This window comes from Phoca vitulina, unplaced genomic scaffold (genome assembly GCF_004348235.1).
Source record: "Phoca vitulina isolate PV1807 unplaced genomic scaffold, GSC_HSeal_1.0 scaffold20, whole genome shotgun sequence".
NCBI lineage: Eukaryota > Metazoa > Chordata > Mammalia > Carnivora > Phocidae > Phoca > Phoca vitulina.
Window position 1 is genome coordinate 39332973 of NW_022589723.1, and position 25136 is coordinate 39358108.

At 58.8% G+C, this 25136-nt stretch overlaps 2 protein-coding genes across 2 annotated transcripts in view; both read left to right on the forward strand.

The window, feature by feature from the left end:
• The window catches only part of CSK (C-terminal Src kinase), an 18672-nt gene extending 11523 nt beyond the window's left edge, over window positions 1–7149 (forward strand). The window contains exons 2-13 of the mRNA XM_032417718.1: window positions 2066–2145; window positions 2512–2625; window positions 2748–2860; window positions 3207–3426; window positions 4247–4340; window positions 4528–4593; window positions 4677–4776; window positions 4873–4963; window positions 5418–5491; window positions 5578–5773; window positions 5898–5984; window positions 6243–7149. Of these exons, the coding sequence (XP_032273609.1) occupies window positions 2131–2145; window positions 2512–2625; window positions 2748–2860; window positions 3207–3426; window positions 4247–4340; window positions 4528–4593; window positions 4677–4776; window positions 4873–4963; window positions 5418–5491; window positions 5578–5773; window positions 5898–5984; window positions 6243–6425 (1353 nt within the window). The 5' untranslated portion in view covers window positions 2066–2130 and the 3' untranslated portion in view covers window positions 6426–7149. The remainder of the gene's footprint in view (window positions 1–2065; window positions 2146–2511; window positions 2626–2747; window positions 2861–3206; window positions 3427–4246; window positions 4341–4527; window positions 4594–4676; window positions 4777–4872; window positions 4964–5417; window positions 5492–5577; window positions 5774–5897; window positions 5985–6242) is intronic.
• Window positions 7150–12273: 5124 nt separating this feature from the next.
• LMAN1L (lectin, mannose binding 1 like) lies at window positions 12274–25087 on the forward strand. The gene is given in 15 exon segments (XM_032417777.1): window positions 12274–12451; window positions 15330–15484; window positions 15598–15705; window positions 15792–15850; window positions 17210–17309; window positions 17687–17807; window positions 18634–18689; window positions 19266–19398; window positions 19706–19857; window positions 20550–20579; window positions 20581–20643; window positions 20985–21052; window positions 22139–22262; window positions 22885–23012; window positions 24068–25087. Coding segments are annotated over 15 exon segments (1602 nt in total). The 3' UTR covers window positions 24195–25087.
• The last annotated feature ends 49 nt before the right edge of the window (window positions 25088–25136 follow it).

Here is a 25136-nt window from a genome sequence, read left to right on the forward strand (position 1 = left end):
GGGGGGGGGGGGCGGTGAGCATCTGTGCTCAGCCTTGTTGGGCCCCAGTCTCCCTGTGCTGACAGCAGAGATCTACGGGCTGGCCTCTGGCGACAAGAAGCACTGTGTATCCTGGGAGGAAGGGAAGCCTTTTTGTCTGGAGGAGAGAGACGGGATTTATGCCAAGCCCTGCGCCAGATCTTCTTAGTCCAGGGGTCTCAGCCTGCATGCAGGGCCTGCCTGTCCCCACCTTTCAGGGTGAGGGATCTGAGGCTCAGAAGGGTTGAGTCATTCTTCCGAGTTGCAAACTCAACAGAGCCAGGTCTGCCTGACCAGAAGCAGGAGCGAGGCCTGGAAGGGGTGCCAGTTCTCCCTGGCTTCTGCTGTCCTCAGCCACGCGCTTCCCTGCTGAGGCCCCCAGAAGTAGACCCTGGTTCCTCAGTTTGGCGTTTGAAGCCCCTGCTGACCTGCAGGGTTGACGCCAGGCGGACCCCCCTCCAAACTAGCCCCCGCCAGCAGACTGGTAGGGTGCTCGGGTGGTCAGGGTATGCTTCCCACCCGCCTCCAGTGGGCTTGCAGCTGGGCCCTTTGCTCTTGGCCGGCCCTGTCTACCTGACCCCCTTGCTCGGCTGTCACCCCAACCCGGGCCACCTTCTCCCACTTGCCTCCTGTCCCTAAGCTCCCCGCTCTTCAGGGCTCGGCTCTGGGGCTCCCTCCTCCAAGAGACCCGCAGAAGCCCTGTAGTCCTTGCTCACCTCACACGCCCGGGCACACGCACTCAAGCGTCGCCTCCCACTGTGCGGCCTGGGGTAGGTGGCATTGCTGCCTGGCCCTAGACCTTGTCCATCCTGTCGGATGAGCCTGGGAACAGGACTCTGGAGGTTTTCTCCTAACACCCTGCGACCATGGAGAAGTCCCCGGCCTGTCTGAGCCTCAGTTGCCTCAGTCTCCTCTCTGTCAACAGAGAACAGTAGCCCCAGCCCCGTGACTTCCTGAGACAGGTGCTCGGGGGCTCTGGGCTTCAGGAAGGCAGCGGCGGTCGAGGGGGCGCCAGGCTGGGTGTGTAGGCTGGAGCGGCTTGCTGCTCTGGCAGTGGGGGTTGGCTGGAGGTGTTTTTGGAGGGGCTCAACTTTATTGAAGTAAACCTCCACACCAAAAAGTGCCCCAGTCATAAGGGTGCAGCTCAGTGAAGTACCTCAAAGAGAACTCAGCCCCCTTCCGGTGGCACCGACCCCTCCCGAGGGCAGTTGCCATCCTGCACCATGGACTTGGCCAGATTTTGAACTTTATACAGTGTGAATGGGATTACACAGCCTGTGCTCTTCTGTCTGGCTTCTTAGTTAATGCCATTTCGGAAATTCATCACCGTGGTTTTGTTATTCAGTTTATTCATGTTCGCTGCTGAGCAGTGAAGCTCTGTGAAGTCACCCCGGTTTAGCCAGCTTACTCTTGATGGGCATCTGAGCCGTCCCCAACGTGAGGTTGGCGACAGATCGTGCTGCGCGAGTGCTCTCGTGCCCCTGTCAGCGGACGCCTGCCCTGTTTTCTCTTGGGTGTGTGCCTAGAAGTGGGAGGGCTGGGCCTTGAGGTCGGCGCACATTTGACTGTAGACATACTGCCCGGGCACGTTTTTATAGGCAGCGGAACTCAGAGGCCCACAGAGAAAAGTGACTTTCCCAAGTCACATTGCACCTTCCCCAGGTTCACAGAGCCCTGGGCTCCCTCCCCCCACAGACCACATAGCTAACATCCGGGCCTGGGGCTGGGGGGGCAGGTGGCACTGGTGCTGCTCACCCCAGAGCTTCCTTTGCCTCTGTTGGCCATTCGGTCGGGCTGGAAGGCCCCCGTGGGCCTAGGGTTGGGGACTCCTCTGTCCCTGGGGGTCCATAGCCTTCATGCTCCTGCCTCCCCCCTATCCAGCACTCTCAGGCTGCTGGGATGGAGAGGGTGGATGGTCCTGGCCCGAGTCCCAGCTCTGGAGGCCTATGGTACCTGTTCACATTGCTGCGGGGAAGGAATGGGAGCCCAGTGACTGGGGGGGAGCCAACTCCTCACCCCCTCCTTGGTCTTCCCCTTCTCCCGGCAGCTCTCATGGTACCAAGTGACACGGCGGCCTTCCTGTGACCCGGGGACGCCAGACCTTCTGAGAAGATGTCAGCAATCCAGGTACCGTGGGGGCGGGGGTCTAAGGCTGTTGAGTATTCCCCCCACCTGTGGAGGGGTGCTGAGTGGAAGAGAGAGAACAAGGGCTCATATCGATCTGCTCCCCTTGGCCCAACCCTGACTTTCAGCAAAGGCAAATTCTAGGGTGCACTGTTAGACCCAGGGCCTTCAAGATGGGAGTACAGATCTGGGGGCAGTGGGGGAATCTCGTCTGGAAGGCACCCAGAGGTCTTGGGGCAAGGGTGGGGGGCATCTCACCCTGGCTCACAAAAGCCAGCCAAGAGGCTCTGACTTCAAGAGTGGGTGGGCAGGTCGGTGGAGATGGGCTCCGGGCTGCCTCCACCTGCCCACCTGTCACCTGCCCTGCAGGCCGCCTGGCCATCCGGTACAGAATGCATTGCCAAGTACAACTTCCACGGCACTGCCGAGCAGGACCTTCCCTTCTGCAAAGGAGATGTGCTCACCATTGTGGCGGTCACCAAGGTAATCGGGGACCTCACATGGCCACACCTACCCCCTCCCACCTCTGGGCTTTCCTGCTGGGTCCGGGCTCCCCTGCAGGCAGCGGTGGGCCTGAAGGTGTGTCTGGGCTGCCCTCTCCCCAGGACCCAAACTGGTACAAAGCCAAGAACAAGGTGGGCCGTGAGGGCATCATCCCAGCCAACTATGTCCAGAAGCGGGAGGGCGTGAAGGCCGGCACCAAGCTCAGCCTCATGCCGTGAGTACTGCTGAGGAGCAGTCGGGGTCTCCAGTGCGGGGAGGAAGGAGGACGGGAAGCCCTGGTTCCCTTAGAGGAGTCAGGAAAACAGAGGCAAGAGTAGGGGTTGGAATGTGTGAAGGCTCTTCGAGATGAGGGGAAGGGCATGGGTGCTAGACCTCAAAGGTGGGGGGTGGGCCTGGGAGGACCAAAGGAAGAAGGGTGGGAAGCAGAAGATGAGGGCCTCCGATGGCTGGCTGAGCCGGTGGGGGCCGTGGCGAGGTGCCAGTCAGAAAGTGGAGCCTGGCGGACGTGTGGGGGTTAGTACCCTCCAGCCGCCATGAGCCCTGGCCTGGCCTCCCCCCAGCTGGTTCCATGGCAAGATCACACGGGAGCAGGCGGAGCGGCTTCTGTGCCCACCAGAGACAGGCCTGTTCCTGGTGCGGGAGAGCACCAACTACCCCGGGGACTACACGCTGTGTGTGAGCTGTGATGGCAAGGTCGAGCACTACCGCATCATGTACCATGCCAGCAAGCTCAGCATCGACGAGGAGGTGTACTTCGAGAACCTTATGCAGCTGGTAGAGGTGAGCCAGGCCTGCCTTCCGGCACAGTCCCACCTCTCCTGGCCTCTGGGAGCCTGCGTGTCCACCCACCCCTCCCACCCACCCGCCTTGACGAAGCACCTGCTCTGTGCCAGGGTTGACCTCTGACCCCCACAGTGCCACCACAGGGAGAGCGGCACTGTCCCCATTTCACAGGCCAGGAGACAGGTTCAGAGCGGTTAAGGGACCTGCCTCAGATCACACAGCCGTACATTAGAGGTGCCAGGACTAGAAGCTGGGTCTGGCTCATCCCAGAACTAGGCTTCCCTCCAGGCCCTCAGAACTTCACGCCCACGTGTGTGTATGTAAGCATGTCTTCATGAGCTGTACCCTGACGGCTGGGGTCCCCCCGGGCTCCCGCACCTGCATGGATATGCCCACGTGGCCTTGCAACTCCCGAAGCCAGTTCCGCCAGCCACACCTGGCTTCCTGGAGCCCCAGCGGCAGATGCCTCCTGTGGCTGGGGAGGGTCCTGGGCACATCTGGCCAGAGCCTGGTGTCTGGACTGAGCCAGGGCTTGCCTCTGCCTCGGGATGCTGGTGAGGCCCGTGGCCCGGCGTGGTAGCAACAGCCCGGTATCTGTCCAGCACTTGGATGTGACTGGGAAGTGGGTCACAGATCTGAGTCTGGGGCCTCCCTAATCCTTCCCCGGTGGGAAATGAGAAGCCCTCCCAACCCAGAGCAAGTCCCGGCTGGGTGGGCTCGGCCTCCGCCGCCCTCTGGCGGTTAGAGCCGGCAGTGCATGTGAGCGGCGGGGGGCGCTCGGTGGGCCGGCCCTGAGCGCCTGCCCGGCCCTCCGCAGCACTACACCTCGGACGCAGACGGGCTCTGTACGCGGCTCATCAAGCCGAAGGTCATGGAGGGCACAGTGGCAGCCCAGGATGAGTTCTTCCGCAGTGAGTGCCATCCCCGCTCCCTGTCCTCACTTGCCTACCCGCCTCCTCCCACCCAGGCTCCCTGGCACTGCCCCCATCCCGGAGGCTCTGGGGACCTCCAGGGAACGCCACACACGGGGTCCAGGTTGTGTGTGCTGTGCGCCCTGCTCTGGCTTCACCCCTCACTGACACCCCCTCCCCCCGCCAGGCGGCTGGGCACTGAACATGAAGGACCTGAAGCTGCTGCAGACCATTGGGAAGGGGGAGTTTGGAGGTGAGCGGGAGGGGGTGGCAGCCCCGGGAGGGCCAAGGGCCTGCAGAGGGTCCAGGGAACAACCTCCAGCCCTCTTCCCCCAGACGTGATGCTCGGTGATTACCGAGGGAACAAAGTCGCCGTCAAGTGCATTAAAAATGACGCCACTGCCCAGGCCTTCCTGGCTGAAGCCTCTGTCATGACGTGAGTTGGGGGCCGACGCTGGGTACGGAGGTCACCCCGGGACAGGGAGGAGATGGGGAGGCTTGGCAGGCTCTGATCACCCCCCTCCGGCCCCAGGCAACTTCGGCATAGCAACCTGGTACAGCTTCTGGGCGTGATCGTGGAAGAGAAGGGCGGGCTCTACATCGTCACTGAGTACATGGCCAAGGTGTGCACCTGCCCTGAGGGCCCGCCCCCGTCCTGGCGCCGAGCACGCGGGCTTTCCAGATGTCCCAAGCCCCTCACTGCTCCCTCGGGCCCCTGTCTCTGAACTCTGAAGTCACCAGGCAGGGTTCAGCTTTTGTCCTGACTCGTCATTTATTCCCTGTGACAAGTTGTGTACCTTGCCAGGCCTCAATTTCCACATCTGTGAAATGGAGATAGTATTAGAGTTTACCTTAGAGATTTATGAGATTTAAGGGCGAATGCATGAAAACTGCTGAGCGCAGTGGCCAGCTCATAGAACCTACTACTCATTCAGCAGTGATGTCCGGGCCCTTCCTCCGCTCCTCCCCTCTCCTCGTATCTCCCTCAAGTGTTCACCCAGCCCCAGCCCGGGATTCCAGAGGGCTAGAGGGCAAGTCTGACCTGTGGGGCCGGTTGGTCTGTCTGTCCTGCCCCAGGGGAGCCTGGTGGACTATCTGCGGTCGAGGGGTCGGTCGGTGCTGGGCGGAGACTGTCTCCTCAAGTTCTCACTGTGAGTGAAGCAGCACCCACTGGGGGGGGACCCTGCCCAGCTGCGGGAGCCCTGTCTGAGGAGATGCGTGGCTGGCTCTCTCCCAGAGATGTCTGCGAGGCCATGGAATACCTGGAGGGCAACAACTTCGTGCACCGGGATCTGGCTGCCCGCAACGTGCTGGTGTCTGAGGACAACGTGGCCAAGGTCAGCGACTTCGGCCTCACCAAGGAGGCCTCCAGCACCCAGGACACGGGCAAGCTGCCAGTCAAGTGGACAGCCCCGGAGGCCCTGAGAGAGAAGGTGGGACAGGTGTCTCCCCAGAGCCTGAGGAGTGGGGGATGGGGGTTCTGGGTTCCCCACCCCCCACCCCCGCCAAATCCCCAGCTCCCAGGACCTGACACTGTTTCCCCCACCCACATGGCAGAAATTCTCCACCAAGTCTGATGTGTGGAGTTTCGGAATCCTCCTCTGGGAAATCTACTCTTTTGGGCGAGTGCCTTATCCAAGAATTGTGAGTCGGGTGCTGGGGCCGGGGCATGGCTGGGGCTGATGGTGAGGCTTTTGGAGCAAGGGAGGGCTGGGCAGGAGAGGGAGCCATTCTGGGCCCTGCCTTCCGTTCTGAGCCACAGAGCCGCCCTCGGGACTTTCCAGGTGCCTCCTGGACCTGTCTCTGAAGCCCGGGTCTGAAGGGGATCCCTGAAACTGAGTCGGGGCCCCCGGGGAGGGGGGTCAGGCCCTGCACAGACTGACCCCACCCACCTGCCCACAGCCCCTGAAGGACGTCGTCCCTCGGGTGGAGAAGGGCTACAAGATGGACGCCCCCGACGGCTGCCCGCCTGCGGTCTACGAGGTCATGAAGAACTGCTGGCACCTGGATGCCGCCGCGCGGCCCTCCTTCCTGCAGCTCCGGGAGCAGCTCGAGCACATCAAAACCCACGAGCTGCACCTGTGACCGCCGGGCCCCCCCCAGCGCCCCCCCCACCCAGGTCGTGGGCCTGCGGGGACTGAACCTGGAGAGATTGTGGACCTGGTGCCCCCACTTGCTGGGCCCGAGCCTGAACTGAGCCCAGCGGGCCCGTGGGCCTCTTTCGTCTGCCCCAGCCTGCGCCCCCTCTGGCCCCCCAGAGATCCTGCCTAGGCCTGGCACCTTTTCTCATGGACCCACCCGTGGGGCTTCGGGAGCCCCACCGAAGGGCCAGGAAGGGAGGAGGCTGGGGAGCGTGAGGCAGATGCCCCCTACCGTGGTCAGGCTTCTCCTGGCCTCCCATCTCTCGCCTTCTTAGAGTTTTATTCCTTTCCTTTTTTGAGATTTTTTCCCGTGTGTTTATTTTTTATTATTTTTCAAGATAAGGAGAAAGAAAGTACCCAGCAAATGGGCATTTTACAAGAAGTACGAATCTTATTTTTCCTGCCCTGCCCACCGGGGTTGGGGAGACCAGGCCCCTCTCTAGGGACCCATCACCCCAGCCTTGTTCCCGTGTTCCGTGTCCCGTGTTGCCTCGGTCGCCCCGTGTTTGCGCTTGACCACGTTGCACTGTTTGCATGCGCCCGAGGCAGACGTCTGTCAGGGGCTTGGAGTCCATTCGTGTGCCGCTGCCACCCGCCCACCTGCCTTGTGAGATGGAATCGTAATAAACCACATGAGGACACCGCTGCCCAGCCTCGGCGCTTCCTCCGCCCAGCCTGCCTGTCCCGCCCGGCCCCCTGTCCCTGTGCCATCTTGTCCATCCCCCTGTCTCTGTGAGTGGGGCTGTGCTTGCCCTGGGAGCACGGCCGGGAGATGTAGCCGCCGCTTTGTGTCCGCTGCACGAGCGAGTGTCCTGTGTCTGCCGTGGGGGAGCCCTCCCCTCCCCCCCCACCGTCCTGCTGTGGCCCGGGCCCAGGCGTCCTGAGCTTGGGAGGGCCCCGGCTGCCCGCCCTGCCCTGGTGCTCAAGCCGACAGCACAAGGAGGGCCGGAGCCAAGGATGGGGAAGGAAGCCGGGCCTGACCAGATGGAAGCGGGGGTCCCTGGTTGGAGGCAAGATAAATGGCTCATGGCTCAGAGAAGGTGCGGACCCGGGGCGTGAGGGAAGGGGAGGCTCTGAGCTGCTGGTGGTTCTCACAGCTCACACAAGATGGAACAGCACGGCCGCATCCCAGCGTGTGCCCAGCCCCGTGCCTGAGGACACACAGGTGGAGGGCCTTCCCCACGCCACCTTGGGGGCCACAGGTGGAGAATGAGGGCCAGCCGTGGCATTTTCTCCCCTCACTCAGGTTGCCCAGGGTCGGTGGTCAGGGCAGAAGCTGCAAAGATTGGGGGAGGCTCATTTCATTCACTGAGACAGGCACCGGGGGTGGGGGTCCCCTTGTCCCGTTGCGGCTTTTACCCGGTCCCAGCCAGTAGGACCTGAAATCCAGGGAGTTCCGACTTTGCCATGTGTCTAGTGCGCGCCTTGGCCCGCTGCAGCCCAGCTGCCGGTGTCTGCTCCCTCCCCTCCCCAGCCCAGATCAGCAGTCTCCCCTGATCTATCCCCTCTGTACATCGCCAGCCTCGTTTTTCCAAGACCAGACCATTCATTCAACGGCAGATATATTGAATAGCTGCTTTGTGCTAGGACTGGGGCTCAGCAATGAGCAAAACAGACCTTGTGGAGTTTCCAGGTGGGAGGACAATCACACAGACAACCACAAACTGATAAGTGCTATGGAAAAAACATGTATGACATAAGAATCGGATCTTGTCTATAGGTCAGGGAGGGCTTCCTGTAAGAGGCAGCATGTAAGCTGAGATCAGAAGGGTGAACAGGAGGTGGGGGTGAGCAGCAGCATTCCAGGAAGAGATGCTGGGACTGGAGGGAGGGCAGCTTGTTCCGGGGTCTCTGGAAAGATGGTGAAGCTATGCAGGGAGCCTTGAGGTGGAGAGAGAAGGCTGGAGCAAGGGTTGGGTTTTGTCACCCTGAGAGCCATGGGGAGTCGGTGACAGGTTCTGAGCAGGAAGGTATTTTTGAAACGATCACCCAGGCTATTGGAGAAGTTCCAGGGAGCACAGGGAGGACTGATCAGTGTAAGAGAGGATGGCGGGAGTGGACAGCCTCCAGAGGGATGGGAGAAGCAGCTGAGTGAGCTTGCCAATGGCTTCATGATGTAGGTGAGGGGGGCAAGGAGCCAGCGCAACCCCTGAGGAGCAGAACGGGTGTGGGGAGGGGCGGGGGGGCACCAGGAGACTCCTGTTCAGCACACATCATGAGTTCTACTAAGAGCGTGCTGAGTCTTAGGTGCGCCGTTGAACTGCCAAGAGGCGATGAGTAAGTTGTTGGAACCCAGAGGCTGGAGCGGGGAATCTGAGAGATCAGTGTGTGGCTCGGATTGAAAGCCATGGTCAAGGCAGAGGTCACTTTGGGAGGACGTGTAGAAGAGAAGAGGGCCCAGGACCATGCTGGGGAGAGCTCTTCATGTTCAAAGGCCAAGGACAGGAGGCTGACCAGGCAAGGTACAGAGAGGGAAGTGGCAGACTGCCCTGCGGCAGAGGCGAGAGACAAGCCAGCAGGTCCCTCCTTCCCAGAAGACCGGAGCCTGCCACTGGGGTTGGTGACTTCAGCAAAACCGGAGTTCGCGGGGGTGCAGATTCCAGGCCTGGCTAGGGGGTGTGAGCTCTGCGGGAAGCCTGCCAGTCTTGGGAGATTGTAAGAGCTGTGAGAAGAGGAAAGAGGACGAGTTAGGGGATTTGAAGGCGGCAGAGGCGTGAGCAAGTCTGATGCCAAAGGGAAGGACGTTTACCTGCAGGCCGAATCCACGTGCTGAGGGGGCAAAGACAGGTGCAGGAGTGGCAGTGATCGCAGGGGCAGGAGCGGTGGCTGGACGCCCGCCGGAGCCCAGGGCCTGTGCCTGCAGTGGGAGCCAGCACCCAGGGAGGAAGCCGCTGCTGCGCTCCAGTGACGGTCACGGCCAGACCCGGGGTGCGTGGCAGGGAGCTCTGATTTAGTTTGCTGACATCCGTGGTGTACTCCCGCTGTGGCCAATGTCATGCTACCAGCCTGACTTCACTGGCGGGGCATTTTGACAATTGGCTGGGGTTCAGAACCCTGCAACGGTGCGTGGCCGTGGGATCGGGAGAGAAGGGGTGGGGGCCAGCGGACAGGGACCCGCGGGCGTGCAGGCCCAGGGAGCCAGGGCTTTCCGCCTGGTGGCCTGTGAGTCCTCCCCGTTCCTTCCTTCCGTTCTCTCACTCGGCCTGTGGCTTTTTTGTTCCCTCCTTTCTTTTCTGTCATCCTTCTGCCCTGTGCTGGCCGCTGGCTTGGCATAGACAAGCAAGACAGGGTTCTTACCCTCATGGAGCTCATGACTAATGGGGATCCCACTTAGGCTCAACTTGATGCCCAGAAATCTGGCGAGGAGGAGGGAGCAGGAGGCTCTCGGTGGCTTCTCAGATGCCTGGAGTTCGGGCAGGGACGGAGAATGAGGTGCTTCTGACAACAGAAGGGCACTGCCTGGGCAAAGGTGCTGGGTGCCATAGGCTGGCACGGCTGGGCCTCAGGTGCCAATGGGGGGCTTTCAGGAGCAAGCAAGGCTGGAGAGAAAGCAGGGCCCAGACCCCACCCGGCTCTGCAGATCCCATGAGTTTAACTTTGTACAAAGATGACCAGGAGCGATTGAAGTGTTCAGGACCACGGAGTGATGTGGTCAGATCTGCATTTTAGAAAAATAATTCTGGCTAGAGTCTGGCCCTGGGGCTGGGAGTGTCCAGAGTGGAGACAGTGGGGAGGCTGCAGCTGGTCAGGCAGGAGGTGACCGGTGGCAGCCCGGGCTGGGGAAGCCATAGGAGGTGGAGAGGAAAGTAAATACAGTTAACATTGTACTGATCCGAGTGCTCACTATCGGCCAGGCCGTATTCTCAACACACTAGATGTCATCTCATGTACCCCTCCAAACAACTCTTGGAGATACATGCTATTATTCCCCCATTTTACAGATAAAGAAACAGGCTCGGAGATTAGAGGATCAGGTAAGGCGGTCTAAGAGCTTAGCAAGAGCAGATTGAAGAGCTTGCTCTGGTTTGACCAGGTCCGGGGTAGGGGCTGCCACCCCTGAGACCCTAGCCCTGGACAAGGAGATCAGGAGTTTAGTATGGGTGTGTTGTCTGGGGGCCTTTGGGACATCCAAGCGGAGATGTCCCCTGCAGAGTTAGACATCATTCAGGCCTCCAGCTCCAGGAGAAGCCTGGTTGACAGCAGAGGTTTGGGGGTCATGAGCACAGCAACGGTGCTGGAGGCCGTGGGCACAGGCGAACTTGGCCAGGAAGCAGGTGGAGAGTGAGAGGCGCAAGCACAAGGAGCCGCAGCGTGAGGGGCCAGGGAGGAAGGGCAGTGGCAAAGCAGCCGCTAAGGGGCCAGGCCCAGGCCGCCAGGGCCAGGGGAGCGGATGTTTCGCGGCGTTCCACATGGCAGAGACAGGTTGAGAAGTGTCCACTAGAAGCAAAGAAGAGCGTCATTGTCAGGCCTCGCTGGAGCTGTTGTGTTGAGGCAGTGAGGGCGGGAGCGAGAAGGACTGAGTGGGGGGCGAGGGAGCGGGGCCACGCCTATCCACATGCTGCCCTTCACAGCATGGCTGGGGCCGTGAAGGGGAGGGGGACAGTGGGTGGAGGTGGCCCAGGGCTTACTGTTGAGAAATGAAGGTTTCCTTTTAGTGTGTCCTAAAATTTTCCACTTATCGCCTTGGTTTTAATTAATTTGTAGAGCTTCAGTAACTTAATCCTACTGGGAACTTACAAAGTACAGTGAAACTTCAGCTAGCCAGATTTCTTGGCAAATGAGCCAGCCACTCGGGAAAATGAACATTTATTTGAGTGAAAATATTTGAAATATAGGATTTCTTTTTTTAAACATTTCTAGTATGGAAATAATCATATAAACATATGCAGTAGAGAGAAGACTCTAATGAACGCCCACATCCTCACCATCCAGCTTGAACAGCAGCTCCAGACCAATCCTGTGCCCTCCATGCCCCCTTCCCCCCGCACCAAGCTCTGAGCTCCGGGACCCTTGGAAGCAGATCCTAGATATCAATTCATTGGTACAGCTTTCTTACGTTTCTCTAAAAGACAAAACACTTTTTTAAAAAATGTGACCACAATACCATTATTACTCCTAGGTCTTTAACAATACCTCCTTATTTTAATCAAGTATTCATTGTTCAGATTTCCCCCAACAGTCTCATTTTTCCCCCGTCCGTTGGTTAAAATTAGACTCCAAACAAGGTCCACACATTGCATTTATTTGCTCTGTCTGTTAGGACTCCCTTTCTTTTCTTCATGTACTTTATGCGTGGAGGAAACGCGGCTGCTTGGAGGCGTGAGTGTTGTGAATGTGGGACTGAGCTTAGCGCCCCCGCGGAGCAAGCAGGACAGGTAAGGCCAAGGATGACCAGGCAGTCCAGATAGTCGGGTCACCTATCTGCAGGAAGGAGGCAGAAGGTGGAGGCCCGTCCTGAGCAAGGGGAGAGGCCAGGGCTGCTGAGGGCCGGGGCCTGTCCTTGTGATCCCTGAGGCCTTACGGCTGCTGGAGCTGATGGAAGGCGGGAAGATGGCCTGAGCCCAGGAACAGGGGCAGAACCAGGTGGGCGAGAGGTCAGGGGCCAGGTTGGAGGTGAGGGAGAGGCTGGGCCTGAGGTCAGGCCTGGAAGGAACAGGATGTCTGTGTCGTGGATGAAGGGAGAGGACAGTGCCAGAAACCAGCTCCTCCCTCCCTGGCCCGGTCCCCGGAGCCCCTCCCTGGCCTCCCAGTTATAGCTCCTCCCAGGGGCCCGGACACCAGATCCCTTCACAATGCTGGTGGTCGGTGGCCCCGAGCCCTTGTTCTGCCTTCTCCTCCTCCTGCTCCTGGGCCCCCACAGCCCTGAGGGGGCCAGTCCTCCTCGGAGAAGGTTTGAGTATAAGCTCAGCTTCAAAGGACCAAGACTGGCGCTGCCTGGGGCTGGAATACCCTTCTGGAGTCATCATGGAGGTGAGGGGCGGGGTGGGGACCCGCTGGAGGGGCTGACGAGCTCTAGGCGGCTGTGACTTGGTGGGGAGCGGGCCTGCTGGTACCAGCCGCTGCCCAAGATGGCTTGTCTCCTCCTCCACCCGCCATAACCCCACCCCCATCCACCAGTCTCAGTCTCTCCTCTCTGCCTCTCTCTTTCTCTGCGCTAGGACTTCCCTCTTTTCCTTTTGCCTTTCCTTGGACCCCTCTTCTTCCTCTGCCTCTTGGACCCATAAGTACACACATGCTCGCTCACATGCTGAGCCTCAGACACACAGACACAAGGCAACTTGGACCAGCACCCGCCTCCCTCCTCCCTGCTCCTTGCCTCCAGGAGAACTGGGACTGCCTGAAAGGAGGTACCCTCATGGCCAGCTGTTTTGCCAGCGAGGGCACCAGCTCTGCCCTGTGTGTGTGTGTGTTGGGTGGAAGCAGGCGTGAGAGCATCTTAGCTTCGGGAACTTCCAAGCCCAGGCCTACAGAGTCTGTCTTCTACTCGATCTCCTTCAAAAAGGATTTTTTTCCCTGATGTGGGGCTCAATCTCACAACCCTGAGATCATGACCTGAGCCGAAATCAAGAGTCAGACGGTTAACCCACCCAGGCACCCCTCAAAAAGGCTTTCTGAGGACTTACAAGGACCCAGGCAGTACCGAGGAGCTTAAATTAGGAATGAACAAGATTAGGAGTTAAAGCTGAGGCAGGAGATGAGTCCAGGAACATGGCTTGTCACCAAAACATGCTGTGCGGTCTGCCCGCCCTTCAGAGTTGGGCCATGGATCTGGTTCAGAGCCACCTAGCAGGCAAAGCAAAGAGAGAAAGCAGATCCATTATGTGTTTGTGTCTATGAGAGGGAAGTTCTGAGACAGGGCACGATTCCTGACTGAGACCAGAACAAACAACCCTTTAAGATGACAGGCCCAATCTTCCCTCACAGAGGCACAGGAGGTAAACAAAGGAAGGGGCTGATTCTCACAGCACCAAGCCAGGCTCTGCCTCAGGCCTACGATGGCAGGGCCTATACAACCAACACTCCCTGTTCTGGGCCCGGTCAAGTCTGGAGGGTCCCAGACCACACAGGGGAGCAGGAGCACGCTCTCCAAGATCACGCAGTGATATTCGTCTTGTCCATTCATTCATTCACTCATCCTTTCATCAGACTTCCACCACCGTGCCCCTCTGTGCCCAGCCCAGAGACACAGGGCTGTCAGACTCAAGGAGCCCGCAGTTTGGGATGAGGTCTCATGGACAATCCACATAAAGCTGAATGCGTAAGTGTCGTATACAGTGGACAATCCTTGCCTCCTACAAGTCACTTCGGACGCAGTGGTGGCCTCTAAGGGCCCCCAGGACATTTGGCCTCACAGCGTCTGAGCCTCCCCGCCCCCAGCCCGGCCTTGCTGAGCAAACAGCCTGGATTAGCAGTCTCCGGAAAGTCCTGGCAAGGCCTGGGCCTTGGGCCAGGTTCCAGGCTGGCAGATCAGAGGGGTGGGGAGCCAGCTGGGGTGAGACCTCTGATCTCCCTTCCCCTGATTCCTGCCAAGCCTGCCTCAGTTTCTCTCCCCTTTCCCTCCTCCTTCCACATAGGTCTTCCCCTAGCTACAGCCACTGAGAATTCTCACACCCACACTCCATCCTCCACCCTTTCTTCACAGTCCTGCCAGCCAGTTCCCACCTTTGCTTTCATGCTTTCCTCACCTTGGAATGTCCCCTAGGTCCCCCCACCAGGAAGCCCCCAGCCTCATTTGGCCACACTGGAGTCTCTCCAGGCTTCCACAGCCTGGAGTCCTGAACCCCAGCGTGACTGTCCTAGCAAAGCACTCTGCTGGCCTGTGGCCTTGGGCACGTCCTTTTCTTTTACAGGGACTGTTTCCTACCTGAGACACAGAAAGGGGTAGACACAAATCTCTCCTGTGGTGGAAAAAGCTGACGCTTGAACAATGCAGGGGTTGGGGGAGCCGAGCCCACACACGGTAGAAAATTAGGGTATAGCTTGTGATGCCCCCAAAACTTAACTGTTAATAGCTTGACCAGAAGCCTTACTGATACACAGACAGTCAAGGAACACATATTTTATATATGTGCTATAACACATGTATTATATACTGGATTCTTATAATAGGGTAAGCCAGAGAGAAGAAAGTGTTATCAAGAAAATCATAAGGACGAGGGGCACCTGGGTGGCTCAGTCCGTTAATCACCCGACTCTTGGTTTTGGCTCAGGTCATGATCTCAGGGTCCTGGGATCAGGCTCCACGCTCAGCACGGAATCTGCTTGAGATTCTTTCCCCCTCCCTCTCCCTCCCCCTCTGCTCCTCCCCCTGCTCACGCTTGTGCCTTCTCACACTCTCCTTCTAAAATAAATAAATTTTAAAAAAAAGAAAAAAAATCGTAACGAAGAGAAAATACATTTGCAGTATCATACTGCAGTTATCGAAAACATTTGCGTATAAATGGACCTGTGCCCTTCGAAGCTGTGTTGTTCAAGGGTCAGCTGTACTTTGGAACCAGATGGAGCTGAGTTCCAAACCACTTAGTTCCTTAACTCTTCTGAGCCTCAGTTTCCTTGTGTGTAAAATGGGGTCTTTTAAAAGCAGGCTGCACAGATTTGTGGTGAGGCTTGTGTGAGAAGGCAGGTAAACCTCCCCCCAACCCCGTGGATCTGGCATCTGTTGCCCTCCCCTGGCGAACCACCCCCCCACAGCTGTGCTGGGGTTCCCGTGTCCAACAGCTGGCCTGTTATTTCCTGGCAGGCCTTGATGTTACCTCCTTTTTTCCCCTGGCCCAGCCCAGGCCAGAGAGAGAATGATGGGGGAAGCGGGGACGGTGGGGCCCCGGGCCTGAGCTGCCCTGGTCCACAGATGCCATACTGGGCCTGGAAGAGGTGCGGCTGGCCCCATCCATGCAGAACCGCAGCGGCGCCGTGTGGAGCAGGGTCCCCGTCCTCTTCTCTGCCTGGGAGGTGGAGGTGCAGATGAGGGTGACCGGGCCGGGGCGCCGGGGAGCCCAGGGCATGGTGAGTGGCCCCAACCAAGGCTGGGCAGAGGGGGTGAGGCAGGGAGGCGGGTGGGGAGCCCGAGGTTCCGGTGTCCTGAGGGACCCCCGGGCTGAGCCACTGGGGACCCGCAGGCCGTGTGGTACACTCGGGGCAGGGGCCAAGTAGGCTCTGTCCTGGAGGGGCCGGCCTCGTGGGACGGCATCGGGATCCTCTTCAACTCCTCGGCCCAGGATACCCAGGTGAGTCGTAATCTGCCCCCTCCCATCCACACCGCCACGCTCCTCCCTGTGCCCGCGGCTCAGGCTGCTTGTCCCATCCCGTGCAGAACAGCCCCGCCGTCAGTGTGCTGGCCAGCGATGGACACACTCACTACGAGCTGCCCGGGTAAGGGCCTGTCTGGACGGACCCCTACCCCTCTCCTGGGCCATGAGAGCCTCAGCAGTTACCCACACCGCCGACTCGTGCCCCTGGCCCAGCCTCTGACAGCCCCCCCACCCGTGCCACCCCGCCCTGGGCCTCTTGCCCCGGGCTCCCTCCAGCTTGGTCCCAGCTGGGCCTCCTCCGGGGCAGGGGCCGGAGTTTGCTTGCACTTCCCCCGGAACTGCCCCACCGAGTCCTCAATTCATTCAACCTAACAGCCCCCCCTTGGGGGGCCGGGTGTGAAACGACACAAGGGAGAGCCTGTGCTGAGCACTGTCACTCACAACATCTCATCTGATCAGCAACACTCTGGAGAAGGGGGGATTATTAGTCCCTGATTACAGGGAGGACGTTGAGGCCCAGAAAGGTGGAGTGACTTGCCCGAGGTCACACAGCTGTGTGCAGAGCTGAGCTTTGAGTTCAGATGGCCCACGCCCCGCCCCTGCGCCCGCTGCCCGCCTGCCAGTGCCTTCCCTTTCTCCAGGGTGACGTGGCTGCCCGTCCCACCCCGGGCCCGGCTGCCTCCTCGCCGTCTCTTAGCAAACATCCCTTAGCTCATAACAATTAGAATAATTGCTAGCGTTTATGGAGCAGAGCTTACCGGTGTGCCGGGCACAGCGCCAAGCACTTTGCACTCACTGTCTTAGTTATAACATAACAATGTTATGAGGTAGTTTCAATTATTATCCTCATTTTAAAGATGGGGCAACTCGGGTCTGGAAGGATGTGGTAATTTGCCCAAGGTGCCACGGGCTGCTCTCCGGAGCTGTGGCTTCTCCCTGCTCTGTGCCGCCTCCCTCCTGGCTGAAGGCAGCAGCGACCGCGCTGGTCTGTGAGCCTGTGTGCCCGGAGACCCTCGGGACCCCTCCGGCCCACAGACCTCGGCTCGTGCTGCCCGTCCTGAGTCTGTCCTGCTGCTTCGAGCTTGGAGAAGCCTTTCCAGAGGCGCAGGGGCACGTGGAGGTTAAGGGAGGGACAGTGGGAGGATGCAGTGGGCCTGGGGGACTGAGGGCAGAACTCCACTGTTGGTCCAGGCTCTGTCCCCCAAGAGAAAAGTCACAGGGAGGCCTTGGCGTCTTCTGTAAACTCCGAGTCCCAGCACTCTGCCAGGCAAGGCTTGCTTTCCCACTCCTCTCTCTCCTGCTAAAGAAGCACACTACAGCAAGGGAGACTCAAGCTAGACCACAGGGACCTGTCCCGTCCCAGGTCACCCAGGGGGGAGGGTGGGGGTGCCGCAGGCCCACGCAGAACGGCCTCTGGGACCGCCCCGACTGGCCCGGCCTTGGGTCCTGTGCGGCCAGGCTGGATTCTAAGTGCCCACAGGGACGGAGCCAGTGGGGTGCTGGGCTCCTGCCACCGGGACTTCCGCAACCTGCCGTACCCCTTCAGAGCACGGATCACCTACTGGGGGCAGAGGCTGCGCGTGAGTAGCCCCTCCTGCTTTTGCAGCTTCTCTGGGCAGGGAGGGGCAGACCATAGGGCTCAGAGCTACAGAGTTGCTATGTGAGCACCCATGACCCCAACAGATTGGTGCCCGGGACACCACATGGCGTCCCTGGCACATATGGGCAGCGCTCTCATGGGACCCTCCTCCCTGCAGATTGCTAACCCCCAGAGCACATACTTAGGAGGGCTAGCGCGAGACCAGGTGAGCGCGTCCCTCCACACCATTCTGACACCAGGCCCTGTGGCCGCCTTTACAACCAGGGGAGTCAGTGACTTAGAGGTGGAGATGATGCTAGGGTCAGGGGAGAGGAGGGGGTTCCATGCGCAAGGGGCTCAGTCCTCTGTGCCCCTCAGGTGTCTTTGAACAGTGCCCTCACTCCCAACAACCTAGATGAGGTCTGCGTTGACACGGGGCCCCTGCTTTTGGCTCCTGGAGGTTTCTTTGGGGTCTCGGCAGCCACCAGCACCCTGGCAGGTGAGGACCTTCTGGGCAGGTAAAAGCAGAGGAGTGATACCTAATGACCCATGACCCATCCTGAGCACACCTTCTAAAGAGCTCTGGGTTGGGTGTGGGCCAGCCACTTCCCCTCTATATGGCCTGGGGAGTCATGCACGAGCCCCTTCTGGGCCTCTGTTACCATCGGGGAAGCTCATGTCTGCCTTGGAGAGTTGCTGAAAGTCTCAAATAGGATAAAGCACAAGAAGTCTTTAATCCAGTGATGGCCCCATAGGTGCCCCTAGCTGGGAACTGTGGGGCAAGTGGAAGAGGGACAGCCATGAGGGACATTTACGGAACTGGAACAAAAGGATATAACATAATGAAGAGTCTACGGAGGGACCCACAGCTGGAAAGCAGGGTGCAATCTGAGAGTGGGAGCTCTTGAAGGCTAGGACTTTGGTCTTTAGACTCTAGACACTAGGGAGCCATGGGAGGTTTCTGAGGAGGAGAGTGACATGGTCAGAGCCATGCTGAGGAGGCAGTCATTGCGTGGTTGCTTCTACCAGTAGCAGCCATGCTCTGGGGCCTGAGGGTGTCACCCAGTCTGTTGCCCTGGCTCTAGCCACTCACCGTGGCCCACCTTTGGCTCTGTGTGTGGGTCAACCCTCACAGTCCCCCCATCTGCTTGTCTGACCCTCACACATTTCTTATGAAGTGAGCAAGAGGAGGGATAGAGCTGCCCAAAGTCACCCAGGTCTCCTGCCTGCCTGGAATATAATGGAGCCTGGGGGGGCGGGGCTGAGTAAGTGGGCGGCTGGATGGAGGGGGGCATCTTACCTTCCCTTCTCTCCTCCCTCTCCAGATGACCATGACATCCTGTCCTTCCTGACCTTCAGTCTGAGTGAGCCGGGTCTGAAGGTAATGCCAGCCCTGGGCCGGCCTTCAGGGGAGAGACAGCCCAGGGACCCCTCCCCGCCCCAGATGCTTCTGCTCACATCACGTGCAGTCAGTCCTATCGTCCCAGCCTTTATCTCTACAGCTATCTATCTATCTCTCTGAGCTCTGCTCAGGCCAGGCCTTGTTCTGGGCAGTGCTGGGGGCCAGAGGTGACCTAGAGCTAGGCCCTGTCCCGAAGCATCTCCCCAGCTGGCTGGGGGCTGCGGGAGCATGGAAGAGGGGCCCTGACCGGCCAGGGGGAGCAGGGAAGGCCACCTGGAAGAGATGAGCTTGAAAGGGCCGAGCGAGGTAGCTGAGAGGAGGAGCAGCGGGGACAAAGGTCTGAGTCCCGAGAGAGTTGGGGAGCTGGGGCAGCGGCAGGAGGGAAGGGTGTGGGGATCAGCAGCAGCAGGGCTGAAACCGCAGGGCCTAGGGGCTGAGCTGAGGGAGACCCAGCTGGAGTGCTCCAGGAGGAGGGTTGGAGGCCCCGTGGGAAAGCTCCCTTCACCTGCAGATCTCCCATGGGTTTCAGGCCTGAGTTTTATCTTCTTTTTCCAGCCTCCCCCCCAGGCCTTTCTGGAGATGGAGGAGCTCCGGCTGGCGAGGCAGCTGGAAGGGCTTCGGGCAAAGCTGGCACTGGGCCCCAGGAAGGATGCGATTCCACAGCCGAGCTCCGAAGTCCAGGAAGAGGGTAGGGACCCAGGGAGCAGGCAGGTGGGGCAGGGGCCCATTTGAGTACCACAGGATCCTCTTCCCTTCAAATCAGGAGTCCTTTAACTAATGGGGAGATGAAGGTCTAAGGAGGCCATATCTAGCAGACCCTGGGTCCCGGCTACTTTGTCTTATCCCCACCTCACCACCCAGGCAAATCCTTCCAGGGGAGTCTTGGAGGCAGAAGCCATGCCTTTCTGCTCCCCCTCTCCAAGGAGCCCCCAAAAGATAGGATCTGCTATCTCACTGCAGCTGGCCGCATGTCCCAGCTCTGCCCCAATCTCCAGGGGAAAGAAGCTTTGGCCTGGAGGAGACGCTGGGCAGACACCGCCAGATCCTGCAGGCTCTCCAGGGTCTGTCCCAACAGTTGGCCCAGGCTGAGAGGCAATGGAAGAAGCAGCTGGGGTCCCCAGGCCACACGAGGCCTATGGGAGCCTGGGTGAGTGGCCCCTTGGGCACCCAAGACCCTGCCTGCAGGCCTGGAAAAGCAAGCTCCCTCAGGCACTGGGTCTCTGGCACCAGTGGGCTCCCTCTGTCCAGAAGGAGGAGCAAGCACTATACTTGGGAATTCGTCTCCCCCAAGGTCTGGAGGGAAAGGAGAGGGGGGGTGCGGGGCTGCAGGTGGCAGGATGGGGTGGAGCTGCCAGGCAGGGGAGCGTGCGGGAGGGTAGCCCTGCACGAGCACATACCCACGGATCCACGCGGCTGGGGCTGCGGAGAGGAGATGCCAGGTATTTGGACACAGGCTGTAGACAAGTGCCAGAAATAGACTGGGTGCTAATTTGCATGTAGCTCCACATGTGATTTGGTTCACATACGGCTTGCTTAATGCTCAGATGCACCAGAATCCTTGTTTCATCTCCACTGCCATCCTGGCTTCCCCTCCAAGGAGCCGTGCCCCATGGCACGCCCAGCCTGGGGCCTGAGAGCTGGACTCAGTCAAGATGTGAGATGCCGGGCAGAAGAGACCCGTGACTCCTGGGAGCTTTGCTGGGCTCTGGCAGCTCAGGCCTTTCAACTTGTGTCCTCAGGCCAGAGCAGCTGAGGCTGGGTTGCTGGGGGTGGGGGTGGGGGTGGGGAGTGGGGATGGTGCCGCACCCCAAGGCCAGGCCTCTCTGATCCTGCTTCCAGGCCCAGAACTCCTCCTGCCAGATTCTATCCCACCCCAGAGAGGGGCGGTCACTTCTCCAGGCCACTCAGCAAATCAGAGGCCCAAGCACTGAGAGTTGTTCGGCACTGGCCCCGTCTTGGACTGTGCCCTGGGGGGTAGTAGGTAGGAGAGGGCTGAACTGGGCCTCTGCCTCCTTTGGGGGCAGAACCATTTCTGCAAAGGGCAGAAAGCCCATGACCCTCAGGGGGAGGGGCTTGAGAGGAGGGGGAATCCAGAAGCCCAGCTGGACAGAGGAGAAACTCAGTGTGTCGGATAATGTCTAAACTGACGAGGGGCCAGGCAAGCTGGCAAGGAATTCCAGAAGGAAGAGGGCTACAGTGTCCTTGGGGAAGAGGGACTCTGAGAAGAGAGGGGCTGTGCCCTGGGCCCTAGAGAACAGGGCGGCACTCCTGCAGGACTCTGCCAAGTTCAGCGCCCTGCTCCATGGACAGAGGACTCTGCTCCAGGACCTGCAAGAGATGAGGTAAGGGCACCTGCGAGGAGGGGTCCTGGGGGAGGGACAGAGAAGCCCTGCTCCACCCACTTGCTCAGCCTCAAGTTCCTCCATTGGCCCCCTATTCCTTTCCTCACTTCCTGAGCATCTGGCACAAAGTCTGGCACATAAGGAGGGGCTGGGGCAGAGTTAGGTTTGTCCAGTTGACCTGAATTTAATTGAATCAAGTTTAAAGTCTGAAATTCCTAGTTTAAAAGTAACTCTCCCTGGAAGGGACTCTTCATGAGAGCCCCTATCAGACACCCCACTTGCCCAGGGAAAGTTGATAAATCTGAGCCCTCCTTCAGTGACAGCTCCTGGAAGGAGGGGATTTTTTTTTTTTTTTTAAGATTGTATTTATTTATTAGAGAGAAACAAAGCACAAGCAGGGGGAGCCAGGCAGGGGGAGAGGGAGAAGCAGACCCCCTGTTAAGCAGGGAGCCCCACTCGGGGCTCGATCCCAGGACCCTGGGATCATGACCCGAGCCAAAGGCAGATGCTTAACTGACTGAGCCACCCAGGTGCCCCACAGAAGGGATGTTTTAATGACATTCTTGGAGGAACCATAACCAAGATTGGGCCCAGCTGAAGGGGGGGCGCAGTCCCTGACTTCTTTTTGCCCCCCCTCCAGCCCCCCAACACCCCACTTTAGGCCAAGCCTCAGGAGCTACCTCTAGAGCTCTGGGGACAGGGAGGTCACCTTGATGCCACAGAGGAGGAAAGCTTCAGGCTAGATGCTGGATTCTGGGTGCCTCACCCACATCTAGATGCTTGGGGGTGGGGACATGGGAAGAGGGAGAGGAACTAAATCCCCTGGGGGCTGGGGATGGAAAGCAGAGCCCAGGGAGGCTAGAGTTGAGACAGACAACTTTAAGGGGACCTTTCTCTGAGCTAAAGCTGTCTGAGGATACAGGAAGAAGGTTTGGAGAAAGAAGATAGCCCCTAAGAAGGTGCCCTGTGGATGGTGCCTGTTTTCTACCAGGTGCTGCTGTTAGGGATTATGAGAAATGGTTAGGAGGTTTGGGTGCAACCAGAAGGCATAATGAGTCATCTCCCTTGGTTTCCACCCCCCACCAGGGATGCAGCTGCCCACGTGGCCTCAAGAGCCCAGCTCTTCTATCTGCCTGTGGGCACCAAGCATCATTTCTTAGAGCTGGCCCAGATCCTGAGCCTCCTGCAGAAGGACCTTCAGGGCCCACTGGTGAGAGGGAAGGAAGAGGTACCATGAGGACCCCATCCTTGAGGTCCGGGCTCAGGCCCCCTTCCTCTAGCACTTCTGCATCCCCAGGTCCTCCTGCCCTGTGCTCCCCTCTTGGGACTGCTGGCAGGCACACCAGTGTCTGTGTCTGTAATACACATGTGATCTTCTCTCTGCCCTCTCTGCCCTCTGGAGGCTCCCATAGACTCTCGATGCCAGCAGGGCCCTGGAGACCCTTGGGTCCAACCCCCCTCAGTGACCAGAAGGGAAACAGGAGTATTCAGAGCTCGGTGATAAAGCCCTCCTTTCCCCGTGCCCCATCTTGCTCTTACCTTTGCCCTCACCATCACCTTGTCTTTCGCTCTCTACTTCTCTCTTTCTCATCTCTAGAGCCTTCAGAGAGCCCTGATGATCCCAGTCCCTAGGCCTTCCCAGCTGTTCCCACAGATGGAGCTAGAGGGGGGGATGCTTTGTTCTCTGACCCCTCTCCAAGTTCCCTGGATGAGAGCCAGGGTGCCCCAAGCCTGGGGAAAGGAAGTAGAGCCCACACATGGCTCAGATCCCAGGTCCCCTTTTTCCTTTTGGGTGAGAAGCTGATCCAGGACTTTAGAATGTCCCCTTTCAGGAAGCAGCAACCAAGAAGCCCCGCCCACCTGGCCAACCCCCAGGGGCCTCCTCATGCCTGCGGCCCAGCATCTTCTTGTTCTTCCTCCTCATTCAGACTATAGGCTTCTTCTGTTACATGCACTTCAGGTGGGTCTTCCCATGGGTAAGACATCCTACACCTACCTGGCATCTCTTAATTCTGGGTCATAGCCACTCGATTTGAGAGATGGGGCACTGAGGCCCAGGGGGACTGTGCCTGGTCTACCAGCTGACAAGGAGCAGCACGCAGGCTAGGACCCATTTTTCTGATAGGCTCTACTGACCACCGGCTCAATTGCTGGCCCCATCTAAGTCCTGCAATCACAGAAATCACTTGCTGGTGTGAGAAACTGATGAGTAACTGATAGTTATGCGGTCAGTGCCATGACGGCAGGAAGCTCAGGGGCTAGGACAGTACAGGAAAAAAGCACTTGACCCAGCTTGGGGCGATCAGGGCATTGACCTGGAAGGGACATTGGATATGGGTCATCAAGGTAACTAGAAGTTTTCCAGCCTGTCAAGATAAGTAAAGGCATCAGTGCAGAGGAATAGCATGAGAAAAGGCATGGAAGCATGAAGAAAGCACAATATTCTGGAGAAAAAGTGGCAAGTTCAGTACTGTCAAAGCAAAGTGTGGGACCAGTTTGTGAAACTGGGCAAAGAGAATTTAAAAGGTGGTGGGAGGTCGCCAATTCTGCTTGGTGGGTGTTTGTTGAATGAATGAAACATTTAGAGATGGAGAGTGTGCTAAGGTGCTCAGAAATGGGACTGACAGTCCTTACTGGTGGAATTTCAAGACAAGAAGAATCGGTGTGGTCTGGGGTGGTGCCGGGGGAGAAGTGAAGTGTGCTGAGCTTTAACAGCAGAGTAGAAGCGGGGGCAGCCTCCAGGTGAGAACAGCAAAGGTACAAAGTGGAAATGATGACAAGCTTATGCATTATGTAGGCTTGCAATGGTGGCCATAAGGCTGGAGCCACCTGGACAGACCCTGAATGCCAGAGGAAGAATGTGGTCTTGATGGGGCAGGCCAGGGAGCCACAAAAGGTCCTAGAACAGGGGAGGCTCTGGGGGAGAGATGCTAGAGAGGTGAGTGTGGGAGCCTGGTCTCAAGAACCCCAAAGGCAGAAATCCAAGTAACCTTCTTCTCCTTTCCCTGGCAGTAGGCAGGAGCTGGACAAGAGCCTTTGGGACTGTTTGTCCACAGGCAGCCCTCTGTGTCCTGCACCACGCATCCCTGGGGCCCTGGGGGTTCTGAGGAGGCAGCCTCTCTCCCCCAGCATGCATGCATGACTCACCTGAAAACCCTGAAGGAGGTGGATGGTGTCTAGGGAGTAGAGAGCTTGGCCAGTACCTTCTCCTTCTGGGTGCCCAGCTCCTGCCCGCACCTTAACTTTTGCGGAGCTCCAGTCTTATTAAAGGTGATTTACATCTTCCCATGCCCCATGCTTTGATATGCTCATTTACCTTCTGACTTCACCTTAATCTTTCTGAAGGCTTTCACCTTTTCTGGACAGGTAGCTGGCAGTGGGCTCCAAGCAGGCAAGGAGGTCAAGGACTGGCTTGATTGCCAAAAAACCAGATACCCCACAGCCTTGAGCCCTTAGACGATGGAGGGAGAGGAAGTCCCAACTGTGTATAACTCTATCCCCAAATTCACCCAGAACAAAGAGTGGTATCTCCAGGGGTCCTTCTTGGCTCAGTCCAGCCAACATCACCATGAACAACCCTCTCCTTCTCCACTTCTTGCAACTTTAGGGTTCAGTGGGGCTGGTAAGTGACGGAGAACTCTGAGGCAACCCATGGAGACATAATTGGGATTCCTGCTTTCTGGTCTCCCTCCCTTTCCCAGCGTCCAGATCTTTGAGCAGCTGCTGGGGCAGCGGGATGGGGAGGATGGGGTAGGGCCCAGGGCTGGATCTTTGCCCCTTGCTGCCACTTGAAACCGCCAGCTGAAATCCTGGCTCTCAGCGACCTGGGAGAGGAGGGGGTGGAGGAAGAGTAGGGAGCAGGGTTCCAGGCGCATCAGTGCAGCCCCTTTCCCTGGGGAGCGACCCCACCCCCGCAGGCCCTAATCCGTTGTCAGCAATGCCCAGGCGGAGCTTGGCGTGGAAGGAGGCACGTGGGGGAGGCGGGAGTGCGGAGCGGGCACGTGGTCCAGCCTCCTCAGCCCCGTGCATGCCCCCCGCCCCCCGTGAGGAGGGGTTTGGGGAGGTGGGGGCGGGCCTGGGCAGG